The sequence below is a fragment of the Chelmon rostratus genome, chromosome 19 (assembly GCF_017976325.1).
Source record: "Chelmon rostratus isolate fCheRos1 chromosome 19, fCheRos1.pri, whole genome shotgun sequence".
Lineage (NCBI taxonomy): Eukaryota > Metazoa > Chordata > Actinopteri > Chaetodontiformes > Chaetodontidae > Chelmon > Chelmon rostratus.
In genome coordinates, this window is record NC_055676.1 from 10,644,674 (window position 1) to 10,659,671 (window position 14,998).

General features: G+C 43.5%; 1 protein-coding gene across 1 annotated transcript in view; it reads right to left on the minus strand.

The window, feature by feature from the left end:
* The window catches only part of LOC121623326 (NMDA receptor synaptonuclear signaling and neuronal migration factor), a 43,611-nt gene extending 29,369 nt beyond the window's left edge, over positions 1–14,242 (minus strand). The window contains exons 1-3 of the mRNA XM_041960584.1: positions 14,139–14,242; positions 1,326–1,387; positions 115–1,032 (exon numbers count right to left, since the gene is read on the minus strand). Coding sequence (XP_041816518.1) covers positions 115–1,032; positions 1,326–1,387; positions 14,139–14,209 — 1,051 coding nt within the window. The 5' untranslated portion in view covers positions 14,210–14,242. The remainder of the gene's footprint in view (positions 1–114; positions 1,033–1,325; positions 1,388–14,138) is intronic.
* Positions 14,243–14,998: the final 756 nt, after the last annotated feature.

Below are 14,998 nucleotides of genomic sequence, written 5' to 3' on the forward strand. Positions count from 1 at the left end.
TCGTCTAAAATCAAACCCATTAAACCCAGCCACGGGGTCTTATGAACAAAGTCCCTCCCGCCCTCGTTTGGAATTCAGCGCCTCTTCCTTCCTCTGTGTTCTCCGCCCTCTCACCTCTCTCCAGCCCAGTCACCCGGTCCACACTCCACATCCGCTCTAGGCGTCGGTGCTGCTTGCCTGCCTCTCGGGAAGCACTCTCCAGGTCCAGGGAGCCCTGGCTCCGTGAGGGGGCGCCGCTGCATGAGTCACAGGCCAGCCCGCTGCACTCCACCTCCCCTTTTCCACCCTCGCCCCAGCTGCGGATGTTGTGGGCGCTGACGGAGGTCTGCAGTGGGGGTTGAGACAGGTGATGGTGGTGGCTGTGGTGTGATGCATGGTGGGAATGGGATCCAGCAACGCCTAAAGACTGCTGCTGCTGCTGGTTGCTACTGCTGCTTACACTTGCCCCGCTACTTCCTCCACTGCTGGAGGGCGCATTGGCACCCGAGACGGCGTGGTGGTTCCCGTGGTGATGGTTCCCGTGGTGATGGTTGCCATGATGGTGGCTGGTGCCACGACCGCTGCTGGCATGGTGGTACTGGGTTGGAGATGATGAGGTGGAGGAAGGGGAAGTGGAGGGCTGGATCAAGCCACCTCTGGATCCTACCCCGCGACTCCCCGACTTTTCCTTCAGGACGTCCAGTTCTAGGCTTTCCTTGCTGCCCCGGCCGCTGCTCATCAGCATACCGCGCTGGGTGGTGATAGTGTACACGCGGGCAGGCTGCAGGGTGCACTCGACACACTTCTGCTGGTCTTCCTCTGCTGAGAAACTGCGCTCGAGGGACAGCCGCGATGGCTTGGTAGAGATGGTGATGGAAGGGGGAGGTGGCTGGTCTAAGCCCAGCGGGGGTTTCACCAGGCTGGACTCCTGGTTGTCCTCACAGCCCTTGGTGGTGTTGGAACAGGGATGCAGGTGGTTGTTGTTGTTGGGTCCAATCGTGTCACTTGGCGACTCTGGGTCGGGACCCACCAAGGTTTCACACAGAAGATGAGCTAGTATGATGGCGAAAAAGACAAATATGAGTGTTAGGGAATGAGAAATCCAACAAGGTGCTAAACAGCAAGGAGAAGAAAGAGGAGAAATAAGAGGACAAGCTGAGGATGTCACAGAGGGTAATATCATCTTTCTTTGATTATCAGCTGTTGCAATGATAGACTAATGATCGCAGTGTGGCATTTCAACAGATGATGATGTGAAGCAGGTGGAGGAAGAATTAATGGCCACAAAGGTAAAAACAGACCAGGACGTAAGGATGGACAAATGGCAGGATGGCAGAGACGCTGACCTGATCCGTTTCTGTTTTCAGGGTGTGTGTGGGACAGGTACTCTCCAAATGCTCGCGCTGCTCTGTGGGGACACACATACACACAGACACACATAACACACACGAAGACATTAATTCACGGGTGGAAAGGAGGGGTGAGCGAGAAAGGAGAGGAAATGGCAGGGTAGAGAAGAGAGAAGGGCAAGGGAATTGTAAATTATAAACCTAATTGCCTTCTTTGTAGGCTTGTGCCACCCACAGATTAAGATGCAGCTGTTTTATCTCCACACTTCAGGCAGCCTCAGACTGAAAGAGAGACAGAGTATGAGACAGCCGGAGGAGATAAGAGTGAAGGATTGTTTGACTTAATTTCTCAGTATGACCTCAGTTTGCGTTGGCGGATGTAATTGCAACTGGCAGGCTGTGTGTGTTTTTTTCTTGTCTCATATAGACTCAGAATGTATGTGTGGATGTGTATACTGTATCTTTTTGGCAAGTAGAATGCATGACCTTGACAGGAACTGAGGAAGATTGCTGGGAGATGTGCTGAAAATAGATGGTGTGAGCTCTACAACCACAGTACTGTGTCTGGCACTGAGCTCCTTTGTTCTTCTTGGCCTTTCTTTTTTCTCTCACACAGAAATTGCAACATATAGCAAAAGCTCAATATCATAGAGAGCTTCAGCTTTTAGTAAAACAGTCCCAGGTCTCACAGCTGAATGACACTGACCTCCTAATGTTCCTCTAGTGCGTATGTGACAGGAGTGAAAAACAAGCAGAAAGAGACAGGCTAAAAGGAAGACCGATAACTGTAAAGATGTGCTTTCAGCGTCTATCTGGGTAGTAACTGAGAGGAAATGTACCGCAGCAATAACTATCAGGAATAACGATTCATTATTGCCATTAAGAATGAGAGGAAGGGAGAAAATGTGAGTAACTCTAATACTGTAAGCTATTAATCTTATCTTGTTCCTATAGTATCCTTACTATGATGATCATTAACAAAACTTGAGTATACTGTTGAAGCACTGGTACTAGTAACTTGATTTTTTCGCGCCGTGACTTTTTAGGAAATACTACAGCTTCTGTCTGTTATTTAACAACAGACTCCTACTGCTGTTTAAACTACCAAACAGCATAGAAGAAGTAAGAACAAGTGCCCGCAAGACCACCCACTGCAATAAAACACACATCAGGACATACTTGTTTCACAGCTGAGCTGTGAGAATACTCACTGTATGCAAACTGACTTTTAACACAAGATTTAAATTAGTTAATCACTAATTATCTATTAGTACAAGGCAAGCACACTTATAGATTGATTAAGGTCAGAATACTTGCTTTCTTTTTGAATACCTGGTATAAAAAACATTCTGCATAATTTATTAAATTCATATTGACATGATCCTGAAAATTAACCTGATGTGTTCAAAAAAGTGCAGTTAATGTCAGAGGTGACTGCTGCTGACACACACAAACACACACACACACACACACACACACTTGTGCAGAAGAATTCCCTGTATACAAGGGAATCTGTGGGTGTACGCCTCCTTCCTGGTAGCTCCGTCAATTATTAAAGCCCGTCCAACACAGCAGGCACACACACAAACACGCTCACCCACATACACTCACTCCCAGAGCAGGTGTACAGTGAAAACAGACTTTTTTTTCCAAACATTCCTCTGATTCACCGTCCCTTCTTCTCTCTAACTGTCACAGAGATTTGTATTTGGACTAAACCCTTTATTCTTGCTTCATGAGAAGGCAACTGGATTTGCAAGATGACCAGGCCTGATAATTCATCCTGCCAGGCGTCAAGTTATGTAATGTGGCAGGATCAAAGTCGTTTAGACCACTTTTTTCTTGCGGCCCTGGTATGTAGTTATTTGGGGAATGGTGAGGATCAGAATAACACATTAGTCAGGTGTTACGATCTGACCTACGCATGCACAGTACAGGCAGCATGTTGGCACCATGTAGTGACAGGACCAGTCAGCGGCCTATGAATAACTACTGGCAGTTACAGGCTGATGTGACAACATCAGTAATTAAAGAGTATAACTCCAACCACTTAACCAGTATGAAGGCTTTAATGGAGTTTTTCAGTTTCTGAGAGAAAGAAAGGAAATTTAAAAATCACACTGTATTATAGCAAAGGATAAGATACTGTATGTGATATTTTTACCCCACACTCACATGCAGGATAAATCCCCCTGCAGGCCCTCGGGCTGTGCAATAAAACCAAAATCTGATATCCAGATAGAGATGATTTCATAGCCAGATGACGATACATATCACAATGTAGAGTGTTTTCTGTAAATTCAATGAATAAACAATTTATAGAAAATAACCACATGAAAAGGCCTATTTCTTGCTTATTGAATTATATACTCAACAAATTAAAGTTACTTAAACTTGATTTTTTTTTCTTATTTTGAGCATGTAAAAAAATATAAAATATGGATTTATAACATCAATTATATTTGCAAGCATAATAACATTTATTTTGAGCATTTGACTGTACTTTTCATTTCACTTGTCATCCATAGTCTCTCTCCAGACTGTTTGACATGATTCTTGGGTGGGTGGTAATAATGGTGTTTCAGCCTGTTGTGGGGACTGGTCTGAGGTTCCCTGGTGCATGTCAAACTTTTTCTTCCAAACCTGAGTCTCTCTTTTGGTTACAAGCTCCTTGTTTTGACCTGGCTGGTTTGAGCCTGTCTTATCTTAGGAATCACCCTGTTTTGTGTCACATTCACTCTTCCTCCATGTTTGTTCATTTCCTGCTTGCGTCCACACCATGCGAAAGAATGCAAGTTTTGTCCAAATGCCGAAAAATATTGCTGTAAAGAGTGTGATTTGCGACACAACAAAATAAATGAGCATAATATGAAACAATAGGTGTTTTTCTAGCATCACACAATATATACTGTATATGCATTTTCATATCACACAACACTAGTAGGCCCCTGTAGGACATAAATGACCTATGAGCCCCTGCAGTCCCAGAAACCACCCAGTACTTTAAAGATGGAATACAACCTAGCTCCAGGTTTGCCGTGGGCCAGTTAGTTCGTGCTAATATGATTTAAAACAAATTAAGAACATGCACCATGTAAGCACAAGACACTGAAATAAATAAAACCAGATTTGACTCTACAAGACAGGAAATGATGCAGGTGTCCCCTTAAAGTTATATCATTCTTGAGATTTGTGTGTGCGTACATTTGGGTATGTGTGTGTTTGTGTGAGTCAGTCTTTGGATAATCACTCTAGGGCAAAAGAGAAGGAAGAACAGAGAAGAGAAATGTTTGTTTGTGTCTGTGTGTGCCTGCATGTGTGTGTGTCTACATGTGGTGGTGTAACAAGCAACAGGTTGCACTTCACATCCCTGTGAAGCTCTGAGACATTTTCATTTTAACCCTCCTGTTTTATTATTCAACAGGCCGCGGCACTCTGATTAGAATCAGAAAACAATGGTGCAAGAGACTCTCATCATCCATTATACATGAGAGGAAACCTAGTTGGAAATGGATAGAGGAAAAACGCCTCTCAATCCATCCAATAACCAAACCCTCTCTCTGTTCTCTCTTATTGCTGTTTTGTACCCCCTTCCATAGATGATATGTGAACACATCAAGGACATAGGTGCATGAGGTGGCAGGAGAGATACTCTAACGTGAAAAATTAAGATGGAGGAAGAGAAGTTAGAGAAGGAGAAGAGGAGGAAAAGCGGAGGAAAAGCTTGACAGGCAGATATGAAATTGGTCCTGCATGCTCTCAGACATGTGACAGGGGTTTGGGGAAAGAAACGAGTTGGGGAGGGGAGTTTCTGAGGAGGAGAGATGGGATTAGAGCTGAGAGGAAGAGTGTACAGAGAAAAATGGGGCATATTAAAAATGAAAGCTGGAGTAAGCTTGAGGAAACGGAGGCAGACTGAGAGAGCGCAGTCAGGACGATGAGGAAGAAAAAGATAAAGCTGATAACAGACTCTGTTTCCTCCTCAGGACAAATGCATCTTTGAATATCAACCCAACCCTAAAATGCTTTGTGTCATTTAACCTCTAAAGGGGCTTCTACAGGTCCATTAAATAGGACATATATGCTGTGGAACACATGTTAACCAGGAGTGACAAGGATGGTGCAGGTTCAAGTTCAGTGCCCTGGATTCAGATCAGATTATATTAGACATTCTGACAGCGATGGAAAGCTTGAGGAGACTGGCTGTATAAGACTGAAATCTTTATTCCTAAAGGTGAAGTAGAATTCTGTTTCAGAGACGTGCTTCACCTGACAAATACTGCGTACTGCATAGGCAATATTCTACAACACTGCCAGCCTTTTTTAATGAGGTGCACATTTCATTCTTGACCTTGGAAAAAGAATCGTTCTCTCAGTTTGGAGGACCATTTTGAACTTTATGTCATATCGCATGATCTTCCTCAGCAGATGGAGTTTATCCAGCTGTGTTGAAACTGTAAAAGTTCACATTTCTATTTTCTTCAGCACTCTAAGGGCTTCACACCCACCTTGACTTAAAAAGCTGAATCTTAGACTTCATGGACCTCGAAGAACTGCTGTTTCCAAGATAAAGAATCATTGTAACTGTTCTGTAGCTTCTGATCATACCACTCACTCTTCACAGGCAGACAGCGTTTGCCCTGTTGTCATAGGTTTGTGTTCAAATTTTCATTCTATCACAAATAAAAGTTTTAAGCGACTGAAAAATGCTTCAAGTCAAGAATGAACTTTAAGCCATTGGGGAACAGAAGTTCTTAAAGTGCAACATCTAGGATTATCGAGTGCTATGATCTAAAGCTACAGAATGGTTATTAAATGGCCTTTTTTTCTTAACAGAAAATTTTAGATTGATGTCCAATCTTTCAGGAAGCCACTGGCTTACATGTATTTCACTACAGTATGAACATTACCTTGAGACCTGGTCAAGTGTCATTGCCCTAATGTGACTGTGTTAGAAACTGGTCCAAGGTGACACTTTCAGGAGCTTATGGGAAAACCAGAGTAGGAAATCAAATAGTGAGTTTTTACTACAATACCAATACAGGACTCTGACTACAAGTTTTCATATTAATTGCATGTAACTTTTCATAGTCTGTGAAATGTCTGCATAGCGCTTGCTTTAATGCAAGAAAATTCACATTATCTATTTCACAACACCCATGTTTGCTTTGTTGTTTGTCTTCCATGAAGGTTAGATTTTTTGACATCACTGGTGAATGCAGTGCTTTTCAGCTGCCAACTCAGATGTCACAGTGTCCTTCAACAAAACGGCAACAGGAGTTTTGGAAACAGTTCCCTGCTCTCAACGACCCAACAAGTCTCTAAATTAAATGACAAAATACCTTGTTTGTCAGCGCCCTCCAAAATGACACATGGAAGCGTATTTTCATCTGACACTCCTATCTGCCAGATGGGAAAAATTGATTTGTGATGGTTTTGGAAGGAAAAAGAAATCTTTATGATGTGGCAGTTCTATGCTTGAGGCCTGTTTGGGTTTAAGCACAAAAAAAAAAAAAAAAACTTGTTTAGGGTTCGGGAGAGATCATGGCTTTGGGTTAAAAGGACTACTTTGTAAAAGTTAGGGGACCTTTGTGTCCATGGTAACAATAATGACTACATATGATACTCCTAATGGTTAAAGTCAGTCAGCAATCATGTTGTGGTTAAAAGAAACCATCATTAACTGTCAGTGAAAAATGCAACACTATCAGCGGTCTCCCATGTTGAAGTCTTGACGTTCAGGTAATGTGATATTTTGTTGACCCAGCAATCCCCACCCCCTCTCTATAAAGTCTGTGATGCTCAAACAATAACGTTAACTGACTTCCTTCTTTTTCTTCTGATGGAAAACAGTCATATGTTGGCTAGAGGGCTATGTCACTTTAACGTGAACGTGCCATTTTTGGTCATTCGCTGAAATGACTGATGGTGTTGTGTTTCTTGGGAGGACAGTCTGTATGCCGCAGCGTCTAGGATGGAACTTCAAAGGTAGCACTGATTCTGTTATGTAAACTAGTGTGGGTACAACGTGAAACCTGAAGCTCCTGCTCATTGGCTGGTCATCCGTACTGTTCTGAGTGAATATGAGCATATTTTGCCTTTGTCCGGGTCTGCAGTTCAGCATATACTGTAGTGTACTTGGCATTTCGCAGGCTGAATGAGTCAGACACAATTACACGCACTCCATACCTTCTTGAACACATTGTGCCAGAAACTCCACAAACCACTTTGCAAATGCAAAAAAGGATCCTCAACAACAGGAACATAAACCACAGCACTCCGACTCTTTTAATAGATTCAGACAGAACAACACATAACTAGATACTTGACAGATGGGACCATTACAAATCTGTAGATGTGCCCTTTTTCTTCAGTCTCTTCAAGTTTGTGCTTACTAATGGATGCAAATGGTGAAACATTGCTTATTACTTATTCCAGTTTTACTTAATCCCCTTCTTATTTGAGTTTTTCCTTCAGTTGTAGTGTTTCTCAGGGTGCTTTTATACCTACGTTTTCATTGCTCATCAATCAAGCCTTTTTCATGGTTGGGTTTGCTCCGACATGTGTAAAATGCCCGCCCACATTTGGATATGCATCTTGCAAGCCAGCTGCTGTTCACTCAAAAGGTTGTTCTCAACCAAGTCGAGATATATTGAAGTAATTGTGTGGATTGAAGGTAAAGGTTAATGCAGTTATATGTAAAATGTGTCCCTGTTTCTATAAGATAATTAGACAGGTTGATTATTGGGAGCAGAGAAAAATATCTTAGCCCTTTTACATAGGATGAATGGGTAAGAATGCAGTGCTTTTTTTTTTTGTACAGTTGTCAATAGGGTTGGGTGATTGGACAAATATATCGATGACTGGCTGAGTGTGTTGCCGGCTGTTGTTTTTGGGGAGCTAGCGATTTTGTCATTTTATTTTGCAAATTTAGCATTCTGCCACTTAAGTCCGAGTGAGGGCTGTGATGCAGCGACAGAATCTGTTCAGCAAGATAACCCAGTGGCACAAAGTGGCAATGTGGACACCCAGCGTCTAGAGGCAGAACATTTTCATATCAACATTGCCAAGTGCATTACAGATTCACAATAAAAGCCCTTGACACATACGCTGCATAACTTCTTACCAGTGGGAGGGTAAACTCATTCAGAACATTTCACAAACAGGCAACTCATTAAAATAGCTGACAACAGAGTTAAGAATACGTCCTTTCTTGACATTTTTTTTTACAGTTTATTTGGTTTGGGGAGGGGGGCCTCACACACACCTGTGCAAATATATCGGCAGTCACAGGTTGTTGGGCTGATGGTGGCCAGGTGAACTATTTTGACAACCCGAGTTTGTTACAGTCAAAAGTTCATGACTTGTTGATAACACTTATCATTTAAGCTGTGGTCTTGTTAATTTTACTTCATTTTCTGAGACTGTATTAACTAACTATTCACATTTTTTCCACATTTGTGTATTACTCTTTCATAAAACAATGTTCAAACCTTGCATATGGAAAAAGAAAGTAAAGTACAGTATACTATATAATTAAAACACATAGGTAGAACTTATATATATATATATATATATATATATATATATATGTATCAATGATTGTTAGCTAAAACAATTAGCTTGTCCTTAAATTTAAGATTTCCATTTTTCCAACATAATTTAAAATAGACCCTGAAGACCCACACCTCACTCCGAGATTAAAGGACTGTCATACAGGTACTTATAGAGAGGCACATGTTATGATGCTGCCACATACAGTATTTCATTCCATTACTGACCCCTATGCCTTTTCTCTGAGGATTCTGATGTTGTTTAACACTATGACCATGTACCTTTAGAAGACAGGTGGCTCATGGCTGAAAACAGGCCATCACTTCGCTGGCAGGGTTCCCAAAGGTCTGAATATCATCTCACTGAAGTCTCACTGGGTGTCTCACTGGGCGTCCCTCCACTGTAAACAATGGGCTACCCAGCAAAGAGATTCCTCACTCTTAATGCTCTGTAATTGAATCCACCTCTCAGATGCTCTAATTGAATTGGGTCTCCTACAAACGCACACACACACACACACATAAATGCACAGCTGTGGTGATGAGAACCTGTTGAGGCGTGTTGCGTGTGCTGAGGGCCAAAGGGACTTGGGAATGTTAATTGCACTCTTGAAAGTGTGCTCCATTATGGGACATTTGGGAACAAAGCACCTGAACGGGAAGCTGATTAAAATATCAGTGACTCACAGCAAAGTCCACATACAGCACTGAGCGATGCAACTGATTCTCACACATTAACACACAGCACTCATATATTTAACATTCTTTTTTTTTTTTTTCAACCATAGTAGCCCCTTTTGTCTCTACTTTTTGACTTTACATAGTAGGACAAGCACAGGTGTTACTAAGAACATTAACACTGGCTCTTTTCTATTCAAGTGTGCTAGTAAGCCACAATACCTAGACCCTGAAACTGAAAATGCTTGACAGTCCAATCTGTCTGTTGTAATTTGACAAAAGATTCTCTACTCAAGATGCACTTCCTAGCTTGTTCTGGGGCTTTATCACGTGGTCTTGATTGGCAAATTAAGCTGCTCTGTCTGAAAGTTTGACCATCTACATTTCCGTGACAGTTTAGAAGACCTGGGTTGAGATCGTAAATAAAAAATAAAACAAATATTCACGATGGCAGACAGACACAGACAAACAATCACATAACACTGCTGGAGCCCTAATCATTCTTCAGACTGTAATCAATAAAATCTGCCTCATTCAGCATATTTATGGCAAACAATTACACTGTCTGATTGTGCAGAGGCGGAGGGAAAGCAATGAGGAGGGAGATAGATGACATAGGAAAAGATTTGCTTTGCTCAAATGTGCAGGCACTGACCATAGTACTAAAAATCCAAAAATATCAAAACAAGTTTTTTACAAAGAATGGATTCTCATGAAAAACTGTCTCCATCTGTTGCGCTTGAGTGAATCTGAATAACTGTTGCTTCAATAAACAATTACGCAACAGCCCTCGATCTCGTGAACAGAGTGACTGCGGGCCCACAACAAAGACGGTCACACCTGTCGGCTGTCCCGAATAAGACACAATATTTCATTTGCATTCGCCGGTAAAAAAAACAATCCTTTCATCTTTCATGCCATCTTTCACACCCCCACAGCTCAGTGAACGCCGTTGTCCGATGCCCTTCAGCCAAAGCACAGCCCCCCTCTCTGGCTGATAGAAGATCAAAGCATTTGCTTTTTCACTCAATGTCGCAGAATCCTGGTGTATAAATTGGAGGTAATCTCGCCTCCCCCCCCCCCCCCCCCCCCCCCTCGCTCTCAGTTGCTCGCTACTTCTCATGGGCTGCTGGAGGGGAGAGTGTGACCTGTTTCATAACCAGCAATCCGTAAACATGCATAAGATGAGACAGGCACAGGGGAACACGGGGAACAAGAAGCCAGTGTCTCTTCACTGTTTCTTTTGTATTGTTTGTATGTATTTCTGTGAATGTGGTCACTCACACTTCTTCGCTGTCCTCTAACAAGTTCTCATACGTCAATGACAAAGTGGGTCATCTGTCAGAGCTTAGCAAAAGGACTCTTAGGAGCATTTTCTGGTCTGGCACCTCCATCAATAGGACAAAGACGCACTAGAGGTAGTTTTAAGTCACGCTAGAGCAGAGCTCTGTGTCTTGTTTGTTCGCCACTTTGGTCCAGACTGAAGTATCAAAGCAACTATTTGATATATTGCTGTCAAATTTGTTGCGGACATTCATGGTCCCCAGAGGATGAATCACACTGACTTAGGTGATCCCCTGACTTAACCTCTAGCATCTCCAGTATGAAGAGAAAGATTGTGGGCTTTTTAAAAAGACAGATGATGTGGTTAAGTTTTGGCAACTAGAACATCTTAGTTGAAGTTAAGGAAAGATCTTTGTGGTTAAGGCTGGAAGAATGTTTGCAGTTAAACGAAACCAACTCTAAGCACTGATAGGAAACAGGATGCAAACCCAGGTCTGCTATGTCAAAGTCAGATGCTTTTTATATCCAGTTCTACAAATATTTAGACTATACTAGTGGGGGTATGAGAACATGCTGCCATGTCCTGCTTTGCCACTAAGCACCTGAAGTAACATGATGGCATGAATAAACAAATACTGGCATTCATTTGCACGACCACAAGAGGTCACCAGTCAGAGAAAATATGAGTTGTTTTAAGGTTTTTAAATAAATGACCACAGCTCTCTTCAGTAGACAGTGCAGTGGCTGGCTGTCAGATTCATTGCTCTGTTAATTTACTGAAGTTGTTGAAGAAAGAAAAAATAAGTTTGTGTGTGGAATTATGTTCAGATGATGATGACTCAGACTTACAGACACATACAACTGCTGTTATTTAAGACTCTGAATGCACAGGAAAGTGTACACTCAATTCCCAGTGAGCAGGAACATGGAGGTATGCCATATGGTAGACTGCAACTACACAAAGGCACATATTAACCTGTCTGACCGGATATAATCGTCATTTAACAATAAACCTAAACTCTGTTGTCCTCATGTAGTTGCAACCAAATAGCAGTAAACAAGCATTTTATAGCCTCTACAAAAATAATTAGAAAAAATTAGCTGTCTGGCCTTGTAGCAAGAAAAACAGAGGAGGCGGAGGGTCTGAAATTGCGACAATTACTAAGCTAATGTTGCATTTGTTTCCAGATGTTTCACTGAAGGACATGCTCCATTTTTCTGTTGCCAAAGTGTATACTGGCAGGACACTTGACACAAGATCATGTGCTGAATGTATAATGTGAACTCACATTGTTACATAAATGGCTGCACGGGGAAAAGTCTGTCGATGTGTGAATGCAGACTGAATCTCCTCTGCAGATTTTTAATGTTAGAGCTCCGACATCAGCCTGCCCTTCAGAGGGAATGAAGAAGCAAGCTCATGAAGATCAACTGGAGAGAGCGGTGTGTGCACACATGCTAAACTGTATGCCTGTAGATACGTTTGCATGTTTTGTTCGAGAGCGAGGTGGAGGGAAAACACTTTTGAGTGCTCGCTTCCACACTCTCTGGGTCATGTGCAGGTGATGGGTTAATCAATATTGGATGCCATTCCGCTGCATTTCCCATCTACGGGAGGCAAGGTTCATTCTGCCATTAACTCTGAACAATTAAACTCTGAATTGTGCACACTTGTATTTCTGTGTTTATGTGTGGGGACCGGATAGTGCTGGAGGACAGACAAATAAGAGTATAATTATGTTAAAACTAAATATGTGCATGCATTTGCATGTGTGTTTGTGTTTGAGGGGATCATCCTCAATAGTTACTAGTTGTGGCAAATGTGTAATGGAATGTTAGCAGCTCCATTGAAAACACAAAGAAAAAAGACTGTCCGCCAAGAGATTGACTCTCTCTCTCTTTCTGTCTCCCTCACACACGCACACACACACACATTTTTACAGTTGGCTTCCTGCCAAAGGCACCCTCAGTAGCCACTTGCCATTGTGTATGAGCATCACATCCTCATCTTCTTTTCAAGGTGGCTCTCACACACACACACACACCGCAACATGCAAAAGTAGGCTCACACACAGACGGTGTAACATATGGAAGGCACACAACACGCTGAGAGAATGACGTAATGGCACATCAGCCCACATCTGTGGACGTTGGGAGGCTGCACAAGTCAAGGTCATTCGCTGACTGAGTTAAAGTCACACTGTGCGAGGCCACATCAGCCGAAGCGCAGAAACGCTGCTTGCTGTATTCAGATCTGACTCGAGATCGTTGCTCCGCGCTTCATGTGCGGACATATGAATACAGACACACGTGCTTTTCAGTGCAGCTCCAGCTCAACCTCACACACTCAGGCGGCACAGGATGGAGATGACTTGGCCTGCATGGTGCACAGCACAGCACAGCAGCTGAAATCCATACAGCCCCACACGGTGAGCGGCTCCGAAGAGTCGTTACCACCTTTTAACGGGCTGGACTCCTGCCAAACAGCCTTGTGTCCCGCCGCTTTTCCAGGCGGAATAAATGAACAGCCCGCTCGCCACTCCTGCCCCGTGTGACCGATCCAATAACTGACCGTGATTGGTGATGACTACTAACGACTGAATCGATAGCGGTGATTGATCAATTGACAGGCGGATCGTTTGCCCGTCGGGGTGTGAAGACAGCAGCCCTCATTGCTGCCATGTCCGCTCGGGTCGATGCGGCCAGACATTTTTTTGTTTTGTTTAAATTAGCATAAAAATCAGATGACTGGCTGTTTTTGCAGCAGGTGATGGTCTATTTTGGGTGATGGCAAACTGAGAAAACGTGTCGGGGTTACTGTGAATCACAGCAGCCCTGGCTTTGCCTCTGCATGACTTTCATTATACAATGATGCTTCATTCACAACATCAGTAAAAGCTGCGACGCACCAGAGGCAAATACCCCCCTCCTGATCATTACGTCCTGAAAAGAAAACAGTGTCGGGGAATTGTGGAGAAAGCTTGCCTACAGGTAGGCTACATTTGCACGTTACAGGTGCAGCCTGGAGAGAATAAAGGGTCATCTGCGCACACATTGGCTCAGCCGCACGCCCCGGGCTAAACGGGACAGTCGGCGGACGTGCGAAAAGCTCAAAGAGCCTCTCTGCGCATCACAAAGAAGGGCTAAAAGCTGCAGCCGGGATAGCGCAGCGCACACAACTGTCACACATGCCAACTTCGCTCGGGTCGCACCTGGAGGCTCAAATACCTGTCAAGTCCTCCCCGAGGCTGCTGTAAAATGGGTACAAAGGCGGAGAGCTCCGGGTGCCACTCACCTAACTTTTGCTGCCACAGAAGATATCGCATCGTTTCTTAAATTCTTCCTTTTGGACACGGCAGTTCCCATGCTGACATGGAACCGACGCGGGCAGGAAAACAGTTCATTCCAAACAGGGACGGAGGAATGCGACGATGAAAACAGTATTTAGAAAGCAAGAAATTCAAAAAAAAAAAAAAAAAAAAGTGGCAAGGGAAATCCAGGAGCAGGTATGTCACGCACGCGTCTGCAGAGCAAAAGATGGCAAAAAGGGAAAAGAAACAGGGACGTCAACCCCTCTCCCCCCCCCTCTCTCTCTCTCTCTCACCGTCTCTCCGGATATGAGCACGTACGTGGGGTAGCTGCACAGCTGTCAGCGTGTGCCTGAAAATACACAGACCCCGCTCTCTCTCTCTTTCTCTCTCTCTTTCTCTCTCTCTCTCTCTCTCTCTCTCTCTCTCTCATTGATCTGAAAATGCAATGGGAGGATGGTTGGGGTGGTGATATCATGATCACAAAAGGGGAGGTACTGTGTGAGGGACACTGGTGCCATCCATGCAGGAACCTCTGCCTTTAATCTCATGCATTTTTGGACGATTATCTTCTTATCTTTATTTAGACTATTTATTGCCTCCTGTTATATAATCGGTCATTTTGGTAAAAGGGTGCCCCCCCCACACACACACACACACACCCCACCACCCCTCTGTCACACACGTCGAAATTGGAGAGGCTCTCATCTACCAAGGACAGAGGAAGCAGTGAGGTTGAGGTGCTGCAGTGCTCTGTGAGCATCACTTCAAACAGTAGCATTATAACAATAGCTTTAGACTGTGATTTTTCCTGCTGCTCAGTGTTTTTAAGCCATTCTGATGGGAC